Here is a 24,343-nt window from a genome sequence, read left to right as displayed (position 1 = left end):
CAAGACTCCGTCTCAAAAAAAAAAAGAAAATGTGACAGAGGCTAGGAGATGGAGTGAATAAAAAGAGGGGAAATGTTCTTCAACATGTACCAAGTTTCAATTAGGAGAAATAAGATTTAGTGATCAATTGCACAGAATGGTGACTGTAATAAATAATGTGTATTTCAAAACTGCTATAAAGACTATTTTCGATGTTTTCACCACAAATGAAGCTATAAACATTAACTTGATTTAATCATTTTACAACATAAACATATATCAAAATATTACACTGTAGATAGATATATACTATTTTTCAATTAAAAATACAATTTTTTTAAAATTCAATTTTTCTTTTTCAATGAATCTTTGATTTCTTCACTTTAAACTCTTAGGTATTAAGCATACAAACGTTTAATAGCTTAGAATAGTACCTAACACATTATATGAGCCATACGCTAACTACTACTCCAAATTATCTTTTTCATAGCATTCTTCAAATACAAGATTATTCTGTATATCTTATTAAAATTTATTTTTCTGTCTTATCTAAATATTGATAAAAATAGAAGGTAGGGCATTTGCCTGTTTCATACATTCCAAAATCAAAGGGCAGTTTCACTAATTATTTTTACATTCAGTAACCCATTTGTCTCACACAGTAAACACAAATATTATGTAACAGAACTATATTCATATTCTTCATCCTAAAAATGGAGAAAATCTTGAGTTATTTGTTGATTGTAGTACAGGACTCATTCTCTATTTTTTCAAATTATTCCATGTCAAGTGCCTAGAGTAATTGTTCATGACATACTATGAAATAAAAAAATATTGATAGGGATGGATTACAAAGGAAACTGAAAAAACATCCTGTGAATTGTTTCATTATACATATATATATACACACACACACACACAAAAGAATATACTTATATCCATATAACAAAAAATTAATTAAAATCTTTTTAGATAGACTAGCTGTTATAAACTGCTTAAGTTGTACATTTCATAAACATTTAATGAAAAACATCAATTTCTCACAAAAACTTCAAGCAGTAGAAGAGGTAACACTTCTTAATTCATCTATTAGCCAGTAATACCATAATACTCAAATGAGACAAAAGAATCACAAGATGACTATGAAACAACATCCTCTTTAAATATAGACACAGAAATTCCAAGAAATATTTTAAAAATGAATATAAAAAGGTATAAGAGTGATTATATACCATGACTAAGCAGGGTATTTTCACAATGCAATGTTGGTTTAATATGATACAATATTACTTGAACAAAGTAAAAATGTAATAATTTAAATAGAAAAAGCTTGATAAATTCAACACCTGTGAATGACAGAACATCAAGAAAACTATTAGAAGAAAACTTTTGAGACCTGCTAAAAGGCCTCTATGAAAACCCAAAATCGGCCAGGTGCAGTGGCTCACACCTGTAACCCAGAATTTTGGGAAGCTGAGGTGGAAAGACTGCATAAACTCAGGAGTTCAAGACCATTCTGGACAATATAGGGAGACCCCATCTTTACAAAATATTATAAAAAAAAAAATTATCTGGACATGGTGGTGCATGCCTGTTGTCCCAACTACTCAGGCAGTTAAGGTGGGAATATCACTTGAGCTTAAGAGGTTGAGGCTGCAGTGAGCCAAGATGGAAAACCCCACACCAAAAGCTAATATACTTAATGGTGAATGACTGGGGGCCTTATATGCAAGTTTGAAAACAGGACAAGAATTTCTACTTTCACCACTATTCACCATTGTACTGGAGATATGAGCCAGAAAATTATACTAGAAAAATCAACACAATTCTCCAGATTAGAAAAGAAGTGGAATAATCTTTTATTGCCATAATGTTGTATTTTAAAAGTATAAGAAATTCATTAAAAACCTACTTGAGGCTGGGCACAGTGGCTCACGCCTGTAATCCCAGTACTTTGGGAGGCCGAGGCGGGCAGATCACAAGGTCAGGAGATGGAGACCATCCTGGCTAATATGGTGAAACGCCGTCTCTACTAAAAATACAAAAAATTAGCCAGGCGTGGTGGCAGGCACCTGTAGTCCCAGCTACTCGGGAGGCTGAGGCAGGAGAATGGCGTGAACCCGGGAGGCGGAGCTTGCAGTGAGCCGAGATCCGGCCACTGCACTCCAGCCTGGGTGACAGAGTGAGACTCCATCTCAAAAACAAAAAAAAAAGAAATTAAATAAATAGATAAATAAATAAATAAAAACCTACTTGAGCTAATGAAGTTCATCAATGCCACAAGATCAACATGCAAGGTTAGATAGTACTTTTATATCATAGCAATAAACAAAATAAGAATTAAATTAAAATTTCATTAATAGTATCCTAGAAAAAAAAATTAGAAACAAACTTAACAAAATAACTGCACATACTATACACTGAAAATTATTTAAAATGCTGAAAGAAATCAAAGAGCTGAATAAACTGAGATATACTCAATATTCAAAGATAACAATACTGAATTTGAAGATCAAAATACCCAACAAATTTATCTACAGATTCAATGCAAATTCCAATGTAGCTTTTCTTTAATAGAAATTGACAAGCTCTTCCTAAAATCCATATAAACATGTAAAGAAAATTAAACACACAAGAATTCTGAAAAACAATAACAAAATTCAGTAACTTACACTCCTGATATAAACTCTTACTACAATGTTACAGTAATTAAACAATATAGTACTGGCATAAGGATAGATTTATGTAGACCAAAAAAAAAAAAAGACGGAGAATTAAAGTTCCATTAATGAACAAATTAATCTGTGGTAAAATTATTTTTTTCTGTGAAAGGTGTTTTGACAGTCATTATATTTATAATTCTTTAGTTCAACATGAACTCTGATCCTGAGTAAGACATGAACAGGTATTAAAGGCTTTGCCACATTTTGTACATTTGTAGGATTTTTCTCAGGTATGAATTTTCTCATGTTCATTAAGGTCTGAGCAGTGGTTAAAGGTTTTGCCACATTCTTCAGATTTGTTGCATTTCTCTCTTGCATGAATTCTCTTATGGTTTGAAAGGCTTGAACAAGATATAAAGACTTTACCACATTCTTCACATTTATAGGGCTTCTCTCCAGTATGAATTCTTTTATGTTCAGTAAGGTGTGAGCACCGGTTAAAAGCTTTGCCACATTCTTCACATTTGTAGGGTTTCTCTCCAGTATGAATTCTCTTATGTTTAGTGAGGTTTGAACACTGGTTAAAGGCTTTGCCACATTCATCACATTTGTAGGGTTTCTCTCCAGTATGAATTCTTTTATGTAGAGTTAGGTATGAGAACCAGTTAAAGGCTTTGCCACATTCTTCACATTTATGGGGTTTCTCTCCAGTGTGAATTTTCTTATGTTTGGCATGGTTTGAACTGTGGTTAAAAGCTTTGCCACATTCTTCACATTTATAGAGTTTCTCTCCAGTATGAATTATAATGTGATTAGAAAGGTTTGTGAAGGATTTAAAGACTTTGCCACATTCTTTACATTTGAAATGTTTCTCTTCATTATGAACTGTCTTATGTTCAATAAAGCATGAGCAGTGCTTGAAGGCTTCCCCACATTGTCTACACTTGTAGGATTTCTCTGCAGTGTGGATTCTCTGAAGTGGAGTTAGAATTGAGGATATGTAAAAGGAACTGTCACATTCTTTACAGTTGGAAGATATCTCTCCAGTATGTCTTATCTTATGTCTATTTAGATTTGATGGTTTACTAAAGACGTTCATGCATTTATTAAATTGAAAGATTTTGGTATGGGTAGTTGATAAAGATTGGTTAAGTCCATTATAACATTCTTTCTGCACCTTAGATTCACCCACACTTTCCCAATCTTTCTTTAAGTCTAAATTCTCAGTGCCACAGCTTCCATATCTTTCCAGTATCACTTTTTGAAATGAATCTTTTATACCATGCTCTGGCAAGAGGTCTTGGGTGAAATGAGAAGAAACAGCTGAAAAAAATTAAAATAACATATTATCCAACTTACTGGACTTAGGTGAATATAATCTAAAAAGATAATGTATGAAATTATACTAAACACATTAGCGAGATAGCATAATAAAATACTACAGGCCCTGATTTTTTCATGAACATAATCTAACAAAAATATACTGAACAAAATGTCTTTGTGAGAACTCTAGAAACCATATTAAAAGCCACAGACAAGAAGGAAAGCTTGTTACATTTACCCACCACAACTCTTTCTTCCCCTCAATACAGCATAATGACTTCAGGAATAAACTCCCAACTCCTAGCTTCTCCTTCAGTAGAAACAGTAGTGGCACATATGCCCATACTTTTGATGGAATTTCCAAAGACTAGTTTCTGTCTCCCATGACCCAAAGTGCTGATAGGAATAATGGTAGAATAGAACCAACCTTTGAATTACAGGTTGGTTCTGCTGAGACCAAAGGTAAATAATTGTTATAGCAGCAGAGAAGCTGCAGTACCACAGACAGACAACAGATTTAGCAAATAATTGATTAGAGAAGAAGAAAGAAAGAAAGAAGAAACAAGGGTAAACCTCTTTAACTGGAAATTAAACACAAAATTCCAGAGAACATACATCCTGAGAATAGGTTTGAGAGGCTCATGGAAACCCTAACCTGAGTCACTTGGTGTCAGACTACCCAGGACAAGGCCATTTTATAAAGATTTTGACAGGTGGATTTTAGTGCCCAAATCTCAACCAAAGATTGCTACATATACATTAGGATAACATGGCTCAATCAAAAAATAAATAAATAAATAAATAAATATCCAGAAATCAACCCTAAAGAAATGGAGATATATAAGTTACCTGAAAATTTTGAGATAACCATCTGAATAATGGCCAATGAGTAAAATGGGAAAACACATGAAATTAAGAAAATGAGAAAAGTATAAAAAGAAATAGAAATTGTTGGGTTGAAGAATAAAAGAAAAAACCCTGACAAATTCTCAAATGTAAAAAAATAAATTAAGAAGCTCAACACATTTCAAATAGGATAAACACAGACAGACCCATAACAAGATACATTATAAGCAGTTTCAAAAGATTACAGATGAGGGCCGGGCGCGGTGGCTCACGCCTATAATCCCAGCACTTTGGGAGGCCGAGGCGGGCGGATCACAAGGTCAGGAGATCGAGACCACAGTGAAACCCCGTCTCTACTAAAAATACAAAAAATTAGCCAGGCGCGGTGGTGGGCGCCTGTAGTCCCAGCTACTCAGGAGGCTGAGGCAGGAGAATGGCGTGAACCCGGGAGGCGGAGCTTGCAGTGAGCCGAGATCGCGCCACTGCACTCCAGCCTGGGCGACAGCGCGAGACTCCGTCTCAAAAAAAAAAAAAAAAAAAAAAGATTACAGATGAGAAGAGAATCTCAAAAACAGAAAGGGAAAAGCAATGTGTCATCTATAAGCACGCTTCTGTGAGACTACCAGAGCACAGTTGTTTCATATATCATCATTCTAGTACTACAGAAATTTCTGTGTATGGGATCACAGGGCACACAGAGAAAATAGGAAATCTGCCCTACTTGAAGAAACAAATCTCTAGAAACTGACCCTTAAAAAAGGGAGATTTTTGCATGTTTTTGACAAAGAATTTACAGTAATCATCTTAAACATGTTCAATGACCAAAAGTAGAACACATATAGATAACTATACAAAATCAGGTTGGGCATGGTGACAAGAGCAATATGGTTTACATAAAGTAAAATACTCTGCTTATTCATTTAAAAATAAATCCTGGCTATGTACAGAGGCTCACACCTGGAATTCCAGCTTTTGGAAGGCTGAGGTGGGAGAACTGCTTGATACCAAGAGTTCAAGACCAGCTTGAGTAACACAGTGAGACTGTCTCTACAATTTTTTTTTTTTTAATTAGCCAGGCATGGTGGTATATGCCTATAGTCCCAGCTACTTAGAAGGCTGAGGTGGAAGGATCACTTGAGCTCAGGAGTTTGAAGCTACAGTGAGCTATGATCATACTGCTGCATACCACCAGCCTGGATGACAGAGTGAAACCCTGTTTAAAAAAAACAAAACAAAACAGAAAAACCATGCATGAGGAAAATAATACATCAACAAAGAGATTAAAAAAAAAACCAAAAAACTATAAAAAAGAACCCAACTAAGCTGGGTGTGGTGGCTCACGCCTGTAATCCCAGCATGTTGGGAGGCTGAGGCAGGTGAATCACAAGGTCAGGAGTTCAAGACCAGTCTGGCCAACATGGTGAAACCCCATCTCTACTAAAAATACAAAAAAATTAGCCGGGCATAATGGCAGGCGCCTGTAATCTCAGCTACTCGGGAGGCTGAAGCAGAAGAATTGCTTGAACCTGGGATGCAGAGGTTGCAGTGAGTAGAGATCACTCCATTGCACTCCAGCCTGGGCAACAGAGCAAGCCTTTGTCTCAAAAAAACAAAAACAAAAACAAAAACCTAACTAAAATTGTTGAGCTGGAAAATACACTCTGTTAAAAAATTTACTAAAGAGCTAAAACAGCAGACTTAATGAGGCAGAAAAAACATCAGCAAATTGAAGACATATCATTTATAAATATTGAGTTGTATGTAACATTTAAAAATGGAAAAAAATGAAGATGAAATATTGGACTTAATGGAAACCATTCAGTAGACCAATAAAAAGATACCAAGAAGATACAGGTGAAAAGTGGTAAGTTATTTTTTTAAAAAAGGGGGCGGTGCTGAGAACTTCTAAAATTTCAATGAGATAAAACCAAAAATATTACTAAGGATACTTGATCTAAAAGAAATTTACTTTCAAAAATAAGTGAAAAATAGGCTTCCAAGATAAACAAAAGCTGAGAATGTTTGCTGCTACTAGTACGGTCCTACAAGAAATGATAAAAGCAGTCCATTATGTTGAACAATAAAATGATGCTGGACAACATCATAAATTCATATGAAAATATAAAGCTGTTAAAGGTAAATATATACACAGATAATAGAATTGCCGAATGTTACATAAAACCAAAAATTTTGTACAATGTGAAAAACAACATAAATCTCCATAAATCTATTAATAAACGCACAATATAAAATGATATAATTTTTGACATTAATATCAAATGGGGGATATAAAGATAAATAATTCTCATACTCAATTGTAGGGAAGTTATGAGATAGATTATCAGAACTTTAAGAAGTTTTATGAACTGTCCATTTCTCAAGGTGATCACAAAGAAAGTACTTATAAGGGCCGGGCGCGGTGGCTCAAGCCTGTAATCCCAGCACTTTGGGAGGCCGAGACGGGCGGATCACGAGGTCAGGAGATCGAGACCATCCTGGCGAACACGGTGAAACCCCGTCTCTACTAAAAAAATACAAAAAAAACTAGCCGGGCGAAGTGGCAGGCGCCTGTAGTCCCAGCTACTCCGGAGGCTGAGGCAGGAGAATGGCGGGAACCCGGGAGGCGGAGCTTGCAGTGAGCTGAGATCTGGCCACTGCACTCCAGCCTGGGCGACAGAGCAAGACTCCGTCTCAAAAAAAAAAAAATAAAAAATAAAAAATAAAAAATAATAAAAAAATAAAAAAAAAATAAAAAATAAAAAAAGAAAGTACTTATAGAAGTAATGCAAAAGAAAATGAGAAAAGAATCAAAGCATGTCACTACACAGTCAACAAAACAAAAAGGAAGGCAGTGAGAGAGGTGAGAGAGGAAATGAGGGACAACATATCTACAAGGAACAGAAAACAATTACAAACAAGATTGTAATAGTACTGTCATTTCCTTTAAGAATTATTTTAAATATAAATAGATTAAATTCCTTAATGAAAAGAAAATGGCTGAATGGATTAAGAACAAACAAGATTCTAAAATATGCTGTATACAACAGACTCAACTGTAACTCTAAAGGAGTCAAATTGGCTGGAAGTAAAGAATGAAAAAAATATATTCCATGAAAATAGTAACTACAATTGGGTGGTGTGGCCACAATTATACAAGATACATTTTAAATTAAAAACTGTCACACAAGACAAAGATTGATATAATGGTAAAATAGGCCCATTTACCAAAAATCTTTAACAGTTTTATATACACACACTCCACACACACACACACATACATATATATACGTGTATATATATATGTGTATATATATACGTGTGTATATATATATATACATATATACGTGTGTATATATATGTGTGTGTGTGTATGTGTATATATGGAGCAATATTTGCTGCCACATATATGAAGTGAATATTGACGGAAATGACATAAGAAATACACAGCAACACAATTGTAGACTTCGAGATTCCACTTTCAATAATGAATAGAAAAATCACATAGAAGATCAATAAGAAAACAGAAAATTTAAGGATTATAGACTAATTAGACCTAACAGACATGTACAGAATTCTCCAGGAAAAAAGGCAGAATACACAATATTATAAATTGTGTATTCATTCTGTTAGGACACATAACAACTTACCAAATTTAAGAAGCTGAAATCAAACAATGTATTTTTTCCTAACCAAATCCAAAATATGTAGAAATTAAACACACCGTTGAACATATTCTTGCTCAAGGGTCAGATGATTTTTTGTTAAGATATCAGTACTGGCCGGGCATGGTGGCTCACGCCTGTAATCCCAGAACTCTGGGAGGCCGAGGCGGGTGGATCATGAGGTCAGGTCAGGAGATGGAGACCATCCTGACTAAAACGATGAAACCCTGTCTCTACTAAAAACACAAAAAAATTAGCTGGGTGTGGTGGCGGGCACCTGTAGTCCCAGCTACTCAGGAGGCTGAGGCAGGAGAATGGCGTAAACCCGGGAGGCGGAGCTTGCAGTGAGTCGAGATCGTGCCACTGCACTCCAGCCTGGGTGACAGACTGAGACTCTGTCTCAAAAAAAAAAAAAAAAAAGATATCAGTACCAACAGTGATATACAAATTCAACGTAATCTCTATCAAAATCCCAATGGTACTTTTTTTGCAGAAATATTTTCCAAATCCTAAAATTTGCTTAGAAACTATGACTAGCTAAACACCATTTCAAAAAAAGAAAAGGATGGGTATGGTGACTTATGCTTGTAATTCTAGCACTTTGGGAGGTAAACATGAGAGGATCACTTGAGGCCAGGAGTTTGAAGTCAGATTGAACCCTGCCTCTATTATTAAAACAACAACAACAACAACAACAACAACAACAAAAACTATAAAATAAAAAGAAGAGGAGGCTTTACACTTCCTGGTTTAAACATATTACACAAAGCTATAAAAAGATAAACATTGACAAATAATGAAATAGAAGAGAGAACCTAGATATAAACCCTTTGTATACAATTGAATGATCTTCCACAAGGTTGCTATGACCATACAATAGGGAAAGGAGACTCTTCAACAAATCATGTTGAAAACTGAGTATCTACATGAAAAAAATTAAGTTGGACCCTTCCTTTGCATTATATGCAAACAATATTTTAAAAGGATTCAACGCTTAAATGTGAAAATATAACAAAACTCTCAGGAGAAAATATAGAGGAGATCATGACATTGGTCTTTGCACTGTTTTCTTGGATATGATGTCAAATGCATAAGCAACAAAGAACAAAAAAAACTGAACTACACAAACTTCAGAATTTCTGAACATTAAAGGAAACAACTAGTGGAGTGAAAATGCCACCTTAAAAATGGATGAAAATATTTACCTATTAGATATTTGATAGGAGTTAATGTACAGAATGTATCTCTCCTAAAACTCAGCCCCCAAAAAATAATAATTTGATTTAAAAATGGACAAAGGATTGAACTGACTTTTCTTTAAAAGATAATACTCAAATGGCCAACAGGCACTTGAAAGAATGCTGAAAATTACTAATTTGTAGAGAACTGCAAAGCAAAATCACAATGAGGTATCACCTCACATCCATCAAAATGGTCACTATTAAAAACGAACAGAGCTGGGCACAGTGGCTCATACCTGTAATCCCAGCATTTTGGGAGGCTGAGGCGGGTGAATCACATGAGGCCAGGAGTTCGAGACTAGTCTGGCCAACATGGTGAAACCCCATCTCTACCAAAAACACAAAAATTAACCGGGCATGGTGGTGCATGCCTGTAATCCCAGCTACTCAGGAGGCTGACGCACAAGAATCACTTGAACCCAGGAAGCAGAGGTTGCAGTGAGCTGAGATTGCGCCACTGCATTCCTACCTGGGTGACAGAGTAAGACTCTGTCTGGAAAAAAAAAAAAAAAAGACTAACAGAAACTAATCTGTCAAGGATGTGGCGAAATGGAAACCTGTGTGAACTGTTGATGAAAAAATATGACAACAGTCACTATTAAAAATATGACACAGCCACTATTAAAAACCAGTATAGAGATTCCTCAAAACACTAAAAATGGAATTATCATATAATCCAGCAATCCCATTTCTGAGTATATATTCAAAGTATGCAACTCAGAACCTAGAAGATATATTGCAGCATTATTCACAAAAGCCAAAATGCAGAATCAACCCTGATGTCCCCCAACTGATGAATAAAAATAAATGTGGCATATACATAAAATTGAGATTTAGCCTTAAAGAAGGAAATATTGTACGATAAGGATAAAGCTTGAGAATATTATGTTAACTGAAATAAGCCAGTACGAGTACTGACAAAGGTGTGAAGAAAAATAAATTCCATATATTGTTGCTGTGCTGTAAACTGATAGAGTCATTAGCAAAACCAGTATGGAGGTTCTTAATTAAAAAATGAAAAAATAAAACTACCATATAATTCATCCATCCCACTTCTGTGTAAATAACCAAAAGAAATAAAATAATTATCTCAAAAGAAAAAAAAAACACTATACCCTCATGTTCACTGCAACATTTTTTCACAATTGCCAAGATATGAAAACAACCCAAATGTCTGCAGACACTAAAAATAAAAGTACACACACACACACACACTCTAGAATATTATTCAGTCATTACAAATAATAAAATCCTGCCATTTCAACAACATGGATGAACATGGAGGAAATTATGCTAAGTGAAATAAGCCAGGCACAGAAAGAAAAATACTGCATAATCTCTCTTATAAGGGGAATCAAAAAGGGTTGAACTCATAGAAGCAGAGAGTACAAAGATGATTGCCAGAGGCTGGAGGCAGCGAAAATAGGGAGCTGTTGTTCAAAGAGTACAACTTTCCATTATAAGATAAATACATTTTGGGGATCTAGTGTATAGCATTGTGACTGTAGTTCATAATAGTGTTCTGTATGCTTAAAATTTGCTAAGATAGTTGCATCAAATCATCACATTGTACACAACACTTACACAATTTTTATTTGTGAAAAAATCCACATTACACACATGTACATATATACACAAATGTATACACACCAACATATATATGAATAACAGTTCCAATCATAGCAAACAAAATTATAAAATTATAGTTATTATAAACTAAGGTAGCAAGTGGAAGTTAAATATATGCTTAGCACTGCTCTAAGCTACCCAAATACATAGCATATTTAAGAAATCTCGGAAGTTGATATGGTTTGGCTGTGCTCCCACCCAAATCTCGACTTAAATTGTATCTCCCAGAATTCCCACATGCTGTGGGAGGGACCCAGGGGGAGGTAATTGAATCATGGGGGCCGGTCTTTCCCGGGCTATTCTCATGATAGTAAGTCTCATGAGATCTGATGGCTTTCTCAGGAGTTTTGCTTCTTCCTCATTTTCTCTTGCTGCTGCCATGCATTTAGCCTCCCGCCATGATTCTCAGGCCTCCCCAGCCATGTGGAAATAGTAAGTCCAGCTAAACCTCTTTTTCTTCCCAGTTTCAGGTATGTCTTTGTTAGCAGTGTGAAAACCAACTAATACAGAAGTGAACAGATACACTAAACCATACTACAGTTGAGAATTTTGGGCAGAGTTTAAATTACCAATCTCAGTTTATACTAAAACAATAAATGTTTAATAAAAAATAACAGTTTCTTACATTTAGGGAGATATCTAGTGTTCTTATAAAATTACTGAGTATAAATTTCTATAGACTGACATTTAAAACCTCTCTAGAATGGGAAATCACAAAGCAGAAAACATGTAACATCTGTTCTAGTGTTCCTGGGATTCGGAGCCAAATCCCACTCCTCTCACACACCTTAGACATAATGCAAAAAGGGAACTTAAAAAATAGTTTAACACACAGCTTTTCAAAAATACAGATATTCCTGTGTCCCCAAAGCAATGGAAGAACAATCAGATCATACGGTCTGTTCCAAGCTATGAAGACGACTTTGGCTCTCACTGTCATCGTGAGGAAAGGTCACTGAAGGGAAAGCAGAGCCCTAAAAGAATTTCAGAGCGTGGGACAGAGGTGTTGCTTTGTGAGCGCAAGGGAAAGAAACGCAGGCTTCTCAGAAACCATTTCCATTGGAGCAGAGCTTCCCAAACCACATTTTAAGGTCTGGCTTCCTCCTTGATCTTTGAACCTCTCATCTGTATCATCTACTTCATTTACTCCCACCTACCTGGGTGTCTGCCTATTGTCTCATGTTTCTTCACATTCCACGGCTCATTCCTTTGCTCTAGACAGGTGATCAGGTCTGGCTTAGAAACAGCAATACCTGTTTTATTTAAAAAAAAATTTTTTTAAAAGGACCTTTTTTATTTTTTAAAAAGTAGCATGACTCTTGCTTGGATTCTCTAATTACCAACCTAGTACTGTGCTCAGTAGAGAAATGAGGAAATAGCAGATTCTAGAAAATTAATCCCAAAATACTGTTTCCTCACAGAACCTTTAGAATATTTAGAAAGTATTTTAAATTTGTGAGTCCCTAGCTTCACTACCTATTGCTACTGAATCAAAAATTGGTGGTGGTAACTGGATTTTTTAGGGTGTAGCAACACTATTTTATGCCACGAAATTTCTGGAATTACCACCACTAGAGTATGCACATCACCTCAAGAAAGGAAAGATAATGTCAAGATAAAATACCTTCAAGATTATTTTCTTCTACACCAACAAATCCCCAAGTTTTCCTTGAAAGCAGAAATCTGAAACTCATTCATGCAAAGCAGAAATTCCCAAAAATATTCTACAACGAAGGAAATAAAATCTTTAGCATAAAATAGAAATTGTGCATTGAAGTGATCCTCACCCAGAGAGACCAGGTTTCTGTAGTTTTCTAACATCACGTCCCTATACAGATTCTGCTGAGCCGGGTCCAGATAGCTCCACTCCTCCGGAGAGAATTCTATGGCCACATCCCTGAATATCAACAGTCCCTGGAAAGGAGAAAACACACACTTATCAAGTGGCCATGGGTAGAGTTCTTAATTTGATTCCAGGCACAAAGAGAGACAGAGAGAACTAGTTCTTACTTACACAAGAGACTGAAATGATCAAATAATTGTAAACACAGAAATATTCTCTAACATATTCTCTTAATTCTGAAGAAAGAGGATGGCATAAGCTCCACATAACCAGTGTAGATATTCTACTCTCGTGAATAATACAGTATAAAATTAAGGGTATCAACACAGGCACATATATTTTTTTTCCTGCTATATTCACATCACACAGGATAAGTTGTAAATATTTCTCATATGTAGATTCATCAGAAGGTACCCCTCAAATTTTAATGTGTACACAATAAACTAGAGATCTTCTTCTTAAAATGCAGGTTCTGATCCAGACCTAGGGTGAAGCCTGAGTTTCTGAATTTCTAAGTGGGCTATACAGTGATGCCACTGTGTCTGGGCCAAGGAAAATATTCTTTCGAACATGCAGGAAGTGGCAGAGCCTGTGTTTATTTCAGTTTATCTAACCAATAAACACGAGAGCCTTCATTTTCCAAAGCAAGCTATAAGCAAGGAGAATCTAAAAAGAAAGAAGAGCTTCCCAATTAAATGTGATGGCTTATTTATATCAGTCAGTAAATCTCCCCAAGGTATTAAATAATAATGAGAAAAATAACTCTATAGTGCCAAAAATCTGACAGAGAGCACCTTAACAAGTAAACAAAATTAACATCAACTATAATAGGATAAATTGACATCAAGGATGTCAAGGATAAAATGACATCAAGGATCACATACAAGGATCACATGACATCAAGGACACAACATCACTGCTCTGATATTATTGGCCACAAAAATAGTAAATTACAATCTGAATCTAATCATGTAGAAACATCTGGTTTTTTGTTTTGTGTTTTTGAGACAGTCTTGCTCTGTCGCTCAGGCTGGAGTAAAATGGTGCAATCTCGGCTCGCTGCAACCTCTGCCTCCTGGGTTCGAGGGATTCTCCCACCTCAGCCTCCCAAGTAGCTGGGACTACAGGCGCACGTCACCACGCCCAGTTAATTTTTGTATTTTTAGTAGAGATGGGGTTTCACCATGGTAGCCAGGCTGGTCTTGAACTCCTGACCTCAAGTGATCTGCCCATCTTGGCCTCCCAAAGTGCTGGGATTACAGGTATGAGCCACAGTGTCTGGCCAGAAACATCAATAGGACCTGGTGTGTGATGATCCCCTTCCTGTGTCCAAGTGATCTCATTGTTCAATTCCCACCTATGAGTGAGAACATGCGGTGTTTGGTTTTCTGTTCTTGCGATAGTTTGCTGAGAATGATGGTTTCCAGTTGCATCAGAAACATCAGTTTTATGCAAAGTTCAAGCTATAGATATTTCCCTGGTTCTTCAATCTGTAATAGTGTTTTTCAATAGTGTTTCTTTAGCATCCTAGACAGCAAGTGTCTTCTAATTATTCTCTTTTCAGAACTTTAAGTTATTCCAGGCAATGAATGCCATCCTCTTTAAATGTCTCTTTTCTTAATTCTGTTCTGCATAGAGATGATGGAGCATGTGGATGAAATCTAAACAGTACATGGTCCCCTTCTTCACTGACACCCCAAGACCCAGCCCCATTCCCAGGGGTAATCCTGGGGATCCACACTTTCCCATGTTGACATGTCACAGAACATTTCAATACTGCCCATCATACATTAATGGTAAGATTTGGTCATGACATATAAGAAGCCTGGATGGAGACAATGGAGAGAAGGTTCTGGTATACAGGAGGAAGGATTTTACAGAGGTCCTTGATAATCAATCATAAGAAAGAGCTGGGGGGGAAGTAGTTGGAAAGAAACACATTAGGCAAGTACATCAGAAGTACAGAAATAAAGGTTTGCAAGTTCTAAACACATAACGTCCCAGAAGAAAAGAGGACACATCCCCTGAACCCAGACACATTCACCTGAGAACCAGCCATTTCTTCCTCTTCTTCCTTCTTCTCTGGGATTCCTTCTCAGGTGCGATTATCTGGACAAATCACACCTGCATTTGAGAATATGCCTTTAAAGGTGTCAGCACAACCCTTTCAACTGCAACCAGCACACCTACAGGTAGAAGGCCCTGAAGTGCAGAAAAGGGAATACTCCCCTATTCTTTGTCACAGGAGAGAGGAAAAATGAGCTACCACATAAAGACCAAAAATTTCCTGCCTTCAGGTGATCTCCCCTGCCATGAACTCTAGCAATTTCTGGTACAGCAAAGGAAATATGGACCTTGGTGACCTACCCCTATCCAACCCAAGTAGAGCCCTCTGACCTCCTTTTGGAACTCAAGTCTCGTGACTGTATCTGGGAGCCCTCAAGCTTGACTCTCATCTCACCATAGGATCACTGGGGGGCACTTACTTAAAACAACAATTATGCTTCCATTCAGACCACAGACAGGATCTTTGGAGAGGGCACATGTGATGGTAGTTCTCCAAACTGGCTATTTGATTCTAATTGGAAGCCTGGGCTGAGAACATAGCTGAATATTGTCTCTCAGGCTTCAATGTACATATAAAGAATTTGGCATTCTAATTTGGTATTCCAGGCCCCATTCTAAGTCATGTGTTTCCGCAGGTGTGAAAGGGGTCTGCAAACTGGCTTCTATAACAAGTCTTCTGATACTGTTCCCCCGGACTCCTTATCAGCAGCACTCAGCGAGAGAAGGCAAACACAGCACAGAGTCCCTTGTGCCCAACACTGGTATCACAACAGAAATGCTTTGGCCGGGTGCAGTGGCTTCCGCCTGTAATGCCAGTACTTTGGGAGGCCGAGGCAGGCGGATCACCTAAGGTCGGGAGTTCAAGACCAGCCTGCACTGGGAGAACAACATGGATACGGGCATTAATGCAATGTTCCGTAATCCCCAGGAGTTACACGAAGGGCCCAGCTGTTCTTTATCTGTTTCTCCATCACTGAGTTTTAGAAAGAAAATATATAGAATAGGCCGGGCGCGGTGGCTCAAGCCTGTCATCCCAGCACTTTGGGAGGCCGAGACGGGCGGATCACGAGGTCAGGAGATCGAGACCATCCTGGCTACCACGGTGAAACCCCGTCTCTACTAAAAAATACAAAAACTAGCTGGGCGAGGTGGCGGCGCCTGTAGTCCCAGCTACTCGGGAGGCTGAGGCCGGAGAATGGCGGGAACCCGGGGGGCGGAGCTTGCAGTGAGCTGAGATCCGGCCACTGCACTCCAGCCTGGGCGACAGCGCGAGACTCCGTCTCAAAAAAAAAAAAAAAAAAGAAAATATATAGAATAAAAGCCAAATACAGACAGATGGGAGAGATACAGAAAGAAGGGGTTACATGTAGTTGACAGGGATTTTTCGTTGTCGTGTTTGTATTTACTTTCTTGTAAGTAGGAACTACTGGATCTGCAGGAATGAAAAACAATTTGACCTGCAGGAAGGAACAGTTGCTGGGTGGCATGTCTCCAGCAGCACTGGTCTCAACGAAAAACAAAGGTCCCCAATCACACAGTTCTTTGTTCTCGTTTATCTGCTTTTGGATTTGGGAAAATTGTGAGCACCTCCTCTCGAGAGATCACAGGAACCACCATGCGAAACTCTGATGTCCTCTAAGGAATTCTGTGCGGGAGATTTCAGGATGGGAGAAGGCCTGGGAAGCAGGTTGATCTGGCAGAGCAGGGCCAAGAAGCAGGCCCTCAGCTTCTCATCTTTATGCCTCTGGGTACTACCGGTTCTGTTTTTCCTAAGCCTGACCAACAGACACTTGACTCCCAGAGTTTGTGTAATTTTAACCAATTTTAGCCACTTCCTCGTCTATTTTACAAGATACAGTAACGACCAATTTAACCAACACCCTTAGAGCTTTCTAGGACAAATATATTAGAAACTAAATATTTATTCTTGGCAAGGAAAATGCAATAGAAACAAAGATAATAACCACTATTTGTCCACGGATAGCCCTTCAGGTGGCAACACCAGAACTCACAAAAGAACAAGAAAAGAGAAGTGGCCCCAATGAAGCCCCAAACCTCTGTATACCTCCCTACCTCCCTTCTTTGTACTGACCACAGGATGCTGAATTCAACCGTTTATCCACTGGCTCTAGACTGAAAGTGCCTGGTTGGTAAGGACCCATGACTGTGTCATCTGTTTTTGTAACGGCCATATGAAATGGAAACAACTGGTTTATCACTTTGAGTCTCAAGATCTCCTCCTTGTTTTTTACCCAATACCAGGAAACTGGAGCCAGTCCCATCTGGATATCAATCAAAGAGATTCCTTTTGGGAGGGGGGGAAGAAGAAACATGCATGACTCATTTCTCTTCCTCTGAGATGGAAGCAGCTTTGTTTATTTATTTATTTTTAATGGATAAGAAAAACAGGAAAAAAGCCTACAGGATCCAGAATTCCCAGGCCTGACCTTGCTTAGCTTCCAAGATGAGATGAGACTGGGCATGTTCGGAGTGGTATGGCCATAGACTGGAAGCAGATTTAGACCTTTTTGTCAGCCTGACCTTAGTCTGCACTAATGTTTAAAGACTCTCCGGTACCTGTGACAGGGTCCTCAGTGACCCTGGGCTTATGTCCCCATGGTGATCTAGGCAAGAGAGATCCCAGCTGATTCTGTGGGGCAAAAATAGAAAACAGGCCGGCATGGTGGCTCACAACTGTAATCCCAGCACTTTGGGAGGCTGAGGTGGGCGGATCACCTGAGATCAGGAGTTCAAGACTATCCTGGCCAACATGGTGAAACTGTCTCTACTAAAATACAAAAAAATTAGCTGGGTGTGGTGGGAGGCACCTGTAATCCCAGCTACTCAGGAGGCTGAGGCAGGAAAATTGCTTTAACTCAGGAGGTGGAGGTTGCAATGAGCTGAGATTACCCCACTGCACTCCAGCATGAGACTGGGTGACAGAATGAGACTCCATCTCAAAACAAAACAAAACAAAAAACACACAAAACTGCCATGGTGGAGTGGCAGATTCTTAATCCAGAGGAGATATCACCTGTCCCTAATTAGCTAAATCTTGAGTAAGAGAAAGGACAACAGTGCTTCCGTATCACACATTACAGGTGGGTGTGACTGTGACCATGGCTCTGCCTATTTTGTGGCCCTAACCTCGCCCTGCTGAGGTTCTTGTTTACATTTACAGATTCTGTCACTAGGCTCCTTTTCTTTTTTTTTTAAACGGAGTTTTACTCTTGTTGCCCAGGCTGGAGTGCAATGGCACGATCTCAGCTCACCGCAACCTCTGCCTCCTGGGTTCAAGCGATTCTCCTGCCTCAGCCTCCCGAGTAGCTGGGATTACAGGCATGCACTACCACCCTAGCTAATTTTGTATTTTTAGTAGAGATGGGGTTTCTCCATGTTGGTCAGGCTGGTCTTGAACTCCTGACCTCATGTGATCTGCCCACCTCGGCCACCAGGCTCTTTTTATACCAGGAGCTTCTCACACAACTGTAACAGGTCACTGGACTTGGAAAACTCAAAGGGTGCCACTCTGAAACTGGGGCTTTAAGATGTCTATGTCAGCACAGTGGCTCACGCCTGTAATCCCAGCACTTGGGAGGCCAAGGCAAGAAGACAGCATGAAGCCAGGAGTTCGAGACTATCCAGGGCAACAGAAGTGAGATCTCACCTCCACACAAAATAAAAAATAAAATTCACCATGTGGTGTGGTGTGTCCCTTTAGTTCTCGCTGTTGAGGAAGGAGGATCACTTGAGCCCAGAAGTTTGAGGCTGCAGTAAGCTATGAATGTGCCACTGCACTCTAGCCTGAGTGAAAAGAATGAAACCATGTCTCAAAAAATAAAATAAAGTAAATAAAAGCTTTAAAAAAGGGGAGAAGAGCAAAATTTATTCTCCTATTTTCTGGTGGGGGAATTAAGCCTCTTATTTCTAGCTGCTCTCAGTATGAAGAGCTCTTTCATGTTTAGGGTGTACAGACACCTGCAGGGGGTGCTCCCCAGGAAGAACTAACTGGGCTTTCAATGACCTGCCACAGCCCAGGTTCCCCAGGAAGAAGTAACTGGGCTTTCAATGACCTGCCACAGCCCAGGTTCCCCGGGAAGAAGTAACTGGGCTTTCAATGACCTGCCACAGCCCAGGTTCCCTGGGAAGAAGTAACTGGGCCTTCAGTGACCATCCACAGCTAAGTTAAGGGCCATTGTCTTGGACTCATGGATATCTGAACTCCTGTAGGTCTAGATTCAGGCACTTGAGGGTTAGCCTTGGACAAACTGTGCATATCAAAGAGGGTTTGTAGGAAAGAAAAAAATAGAAAAGTGCTAGCAAGTACCCATGTTAAGTACTCAGCGCAGGGTTAGTGAAGAGGTGGTTTGTGCCTACAGGTACTGGCCCAAGTGGGGCTATGCTCCGGCTCACTCCTGTGTTCATGCAGGCAGATGAGATGACGGTCATATCATCCAAAAGCCTGGGAGAGACCAGGTTGCTGGGGGCGGGGATAGGCCAGGAGTCTTCCAGGCACCTGTGTGGGTTTTCTACAGGAAACTCTAGAAGCAAAGGTGCTGTGACGGGATTCCTGAGGGTGAAGCCTTGTTCTGGGAGGGATATCGCCATGTCAGTGCCTAGTGGGTATGTTTACAAGGGGGTGAAAATCGTGTAGTGGCAGCAGAGTAAAGAGGGGGGTCGGTCTTCAGAACTCTGCTTCTAAGTCCTCAGTCCTGTCTGATCCTGAGAGGAAAGCTGAAATCCCAGGAGAATGTGCAATGTGCGTGCAGCGTAACAGAGCTTCCTAATCCTGGGACACCCTGAGATGCCTCCAGCCCAGGCCGCTGTGATGTCTTGTCTTTTTTTTTTTTTTGAGACGGAGTGTCACTCTGTTGCCCAGGCTGGAGTGCAGTGGCGCAATCTGGGCTCACTGCAAGCTCCGCCTCCCAGGTTCACGCCATTCTCCAGCTTCAGCTTCCCAAGTAACTGGGACTACAGGCGTCCGCCACCACGCCCAGCTAATTTTTTGTATTTTTAGTAGACATGGGGTTTCACCATGTTAGCCAGGATGGTCTCAATCTCCTGACCTCGTGATCTGCCCGCCTCCGCCTCCCAAAGTGCTGGGATTACAGGCTGTGATGTCTTTTTTTCTGACACCAAATGTGTGGAGTTTGCTGAACACCAACCAATTCTCCAACACCAACAGGGTGTCCAAAAACTCAATTCTGACACCACCCAAAGTGAGCACAGGACCCACAGGTTCAAGACTCAGTCCCACAACACTGCCCCCACGGCAGGGGCCAGTCACACGTCCCCGGGGGCCCACCAATACTTTTGGGCTACTGCCTATATATCAGAAACTCCCATCACCCACTCCTCAAGTTCAATAATTTGATAGCGCTCTTCGCAGAACTCAGCACAGCACTGTACTTACGTTTACCAGTTTACTGTAGAAGACACAACTCAGGAACAGTCAAATGGAAGAGCTGAATATGGCAATGGAAAGTCATGGGGGAAGATGGAACGGGTAAATACAGCTGTGATTAATGAAATCCTTCAGCTCTGTGTTCTCCAAGAATAGCTTAATAAAAAGCAACACCCCTCTCATTGTAACTTCGATGAAGTTCCTTCTTATACCTATCACGAGGCCAGGCACAGACTCTCAAATTCCCATTTTTTCCCCCTATCAACAGTCAGCTGAACAATTTTGTCTTCAGTTGTTAGAACAAAATACTTATTAACCAAACTGCTTAAGATTCTCTCCTCCCAGGCCCCTGAATTTGTACCACCCTCTGCTTGAGCTAACATACAGCTCCTATTTATGCCCCTCCTAAGGCTGATTTGGGAGTCGAACTTTCTCTGATCTAGGATCTGATTTGCCACCCTGTATCTTGTCCTCTCACTCTCACCTTTGTACTCTGGTTTGTTCCTCCAAATGAAAGCAAGCCCTTGCCTGCCTCACCCTTTGAGATCCTGGAAGATATCATACTTGGTGCTTTCCCTCTGTTGTAATACTCCTTTAGAATTAAGTAACTTCTTACCTAAATGTGAATTTGTTTTATTTGACAAAGTCTAGAAACAGTCCCAGAGCAATAACAATTCCATCCTCAGAAAGAGCCTCCAGACTCCTTCCATCCCGACTCCAACAGCATCCGCCTGTGGATCCCAGCTCTCCAGGGCTATACAGCTCCTGTCGGTATGAAGTGCTCCTTTCATGCTGGGGTGTGCAGGCTGGGACACCTGCAGGGGAGGCTCCCCAGGAAGAACTAACTGGGCCTTCAATGACCTCCTTTTGCAGGCTCAAGATTGGCCTTAGCTTAGAGTCACTAGGCTCCAACTTCTATTTCCCAGTCCGGGTTACTTAGTTGTAAATGAGAAAATGCCCAGTGTTTGAAGGATCCAGCAAAATCACTCAAACAGAATGTTTATTTAAGAGAATAAAATTAAAAGGCACTTACATTGTATACCTCAATAGAAAAAGCAAAACTATCAGTTTCAGACAATAAACATGTCACATTATTTCCATAATTCAAATTATTCAGTAAACAATCACATATGAGCATATCTAGGAGATGCCAAGTCCTATCTTCTAAAATTCAGTATTAAACTCAGACATCTAGATAACAGAGATATCAACTCCACAAGTCCTCCACCCTGCAAAAAAGAGGAACTCATATTTTGACGAATCAATGTAATTCACCAATTAATCTACTACTTTTTTGTGGAAATGTATTCATTTCCTATAGCCATACTGGAAGAGGATTTTCCCTATTACTTTCCCTGGTAGCATTCCCACAGCTAAGTCCTGGGATTCTGTTTAAAATCACCCCCTAAAAAAGAACAGGCCTGACAAACTCACTACACTCACTCTAGTGAAGAAAAAGGTAAATCAGAATTTTTAACAAGTGAATATTTGACTATATATTTAATGTCTTTTCTGAAATCCACCTCTTAAACATTTTCTTACCTTTGAAGCTCTACTGCTAAAATGCAATTGACAGTTAATAAAAAAACTAAGCTTGAAATAAGTGAAAAAAATTTGTCAAGGTGTAAAACCCAGGAAGTGGCAATGCTGACAAATCTGACTCAAGCGCCAAGTCAGGCCATCCTATCACTTGGGACATTCCTCTGTTTCCATACTGCTCCCTGAACTGCTCACTGACCACCTTCCCCCCTTGCCCAGGAGCCACCACACTGTGCCCCAAGTGGTTTGACTGCAGATTCTTGCACCCCCTCACTGGAGTGGGTTTTCCTTGTCCTTTGGAACAGTTTTTTCCCCTTCACAAGTCTGAGAGAACCCAGATGTCAGAAATCATTTCTGTTTTATTTTCTCAATATCAGCATCCAACTGGCTGACCAGCAATGTGTCTCCAAGGAACAGAAGCTGGAGTTGGGTGAAGACAATCTGCATATCCTAAGGGGTTAGCTTTGTAACTGAAGGGTAGAACCAGCTTCCTCTCAGCCCCAGGGCATCCATCTGCTCCCTTAAGAGGCTCCACCTCCATCACTGAGGCTGTCCTCTGGGAGGAAAGGAACAAGGTGCTAATGGTCACTAAACATGCCTTGAGACAGTCCTGGGTCACCCGCAGACAATTATGAAACCTAGGCACAGAAAAAGACAGGAGGGTGGCTCAGGACACATGACCTTGTACAATTTCCAAAGCAGAACCTCAAACCAAAGACATTCCGATAAGGTGTCTGTGCCTGGGGAAGATAAAAGAAGAGATGCAAAGATTTTTTTAAAGCAGTGTGTCAGGGGATTCTTCTCTGCTCACATAAAACGTTTACAAACAGAAAACAGATGTCTAAAAAAGTGCCATCCAATGCTTTGTGAAAAAATGATTAAAATACTGTGTGTGAAATGTACAATAAGGGACAAATAGGCTGGGGGGACAGGATGGTGGATGTGAGACCCTGCTTGTTACACATTTGGAAACGCAGTGGAAACCAGTCCCCCTCTGGAGTGTTTAAAATAATTAACTAGCAGTCAGTTAGACTGAAGTAGCACTAGTACCATTGGTTTCTAAGGAAAAAAATCCAGCTTAAATACATGTCTTGTAAATTACTACCTTAGGGGGAAACGATATTCAGGTTGAACCAACCGCAAACCTCCAATTAACCTCTCATTACATAATCAGGAAATTTCCACCTGGACAGTCCAAATGAGGCGACTCCACAACTGTCACTGTAATTTCTGAATGTGGTTCGCTTCCTCATGCCCCTTACAAAAGCCTTTGCTCCAAGCACCCACAAACCATGACTGGGCGCTCTGCACTGATGAACAGCTCTTTGCTCAAATAATCTCTTTAACGTTAAAACCTTGACTCCCTTTTCATTTTTACCAGGAGAAGGGAGGCCTGGGACCCCAGGCCCCACAGCTCCTCCCACGCAGTGGCTCCTCCTGGGTCCGGGCGCTCCCCCAGGCCCCTGCCGCCGCCACCGCACAGCTGCCAGCCAGGGCCCGGGCCGGGCGGAAGTCGAGCACAGATGCGGACCGGACGCCGGGTGAGGCTGGCGGAAGCCCACATCCTGAGGCCAGGGGAAGCTGGGGCCGGGTCCAGCGGGGTCTCGGGTCTGCAGACTCCGGAGGGAGCTGTGGGGAGGCCTGCGGCCGCCACAGCCAGTTCCAGCCCGTTTCCATCAGCCCCCTGCCCACCTCGGGACCTCGCCCACATACTCACCATTTCCCAGCTTCCCGGGTGTCCAGCCTTCTTAGCTATGGATCTCCTGATACTTGCAGGTCAAAGAGCAAGAGGCTGTGGCGGCCACCCGGGCTTCCCAGAGCGGAGCACGCCGAGCACAGAAGACCCAGCTAGTGCTGCAGAGAGAGACGAAGGCCCCGCCAGATCCCGGAAGCCGCGCCCTTCTGTCCGGCTGCGCGCCTGATTGGACGGTTCCTGCGTCAGCGCCCCTGATTGGGTAGGGCTCCAGGCCCCGCCCCTCAGCCACTGAGTGACGGAGGACGTGATCGGACGCTGGGCTGAAGGCGACGAAGTGACGGGTTCTTGGCTGCAGGCTTTTCATGCAGGGCTTCCTGCTTGTGGCCCAGCCCAGGGGTATTTTCATTTAACCTTTTGTATAAGGTTATATCCATTTATAAATAATATATAT

The 24,343-nt window shown here is 40.4% G+C and overlaps 1 protein-coding gene across 6 annotated transcripts; it reads right to left on the bottom strand.

The window, feature by feature from the left end:
• Positions 1-2,272: 2,272 nt before the first annotated feature.
• On the bottom strand, positions 2,273-24,071 carry LOC101010061 (zinc finger protein 682-like). 6 transcript variants are annotated; one of them, XM_021932118.2, is made up of 5 exons: positions 23,914-24,071; positions 15,231-15,310; positions 13,131-13,257; positions 12,501-12,596; positions 2,273-3,965 (listed from the first exon to the last, which is right to left on the bottom strand). In XM_021932118.2, the coding sequence occupies exons 2-5, from the start codon at positions 15,243-15,245 to the stop codon at positions 2,929-2,931; spliced, it is 1,275 nt and encodes a 424-aa protein (XP_021787810.2). In that variant the 5' UTR covers positions 15,246-15,310; positions 23,914-24,071; the 3' UTR covers positions 2,273-2,928. The 6 variants fall into 6 exon arrangements, with proteins under 6 accessions (XP_021787810.2, XP_031516138.1, XP_021787818.2 ...); XM_031660278.1 differs by having other exon boundaries at positions 15,231-15,328; positions 23,914-24,055; XM_021932126.2 differs by having other exon boundaries at positions 15,231-15,295; positions 23,914-24,055.
• Positions 24,072-24,343: the final 272 nt, after the last annotated feature.

Source organism: Papio anubis, chromosome 1 (genome assembly GCF_008728515.1).
Source record: "Papio anubis isolate 15944 chromosome 1, Panubis1.0, whole genome shotgun sequence".
Lineage (NCBI taxonomy): Eukaryota > Metazoa > Chordata > Mammalia > Primates > Cercopithecidae > Papio > Papio anubis.
The sequence above is the reverse complement of the archived record's forward strand: the minus strand, read 5'-3'. Positions and strand labels throughout refer to the sequence as shown.

Bases quoted from the DNA above. Each gene is read 5' to 3' on its own strand.
- LOC101010061 (XM_021932118.2), bottom strand. The intron at 12,597-13,130 runs GTGAGGATCACT...TAAATAAAACAG, and splicing joins CAGAAACCTGGTCTCTCTGG to GTATTGCTGTTTCTAAGCCA. The intron at 3,966-12,500 runs GTAGGTGGGAGT...AATTTTTTTCAG, and splicing joins GACAATAGGCAGACACCCAG to CTGTTTCTTCTCATTTCACC.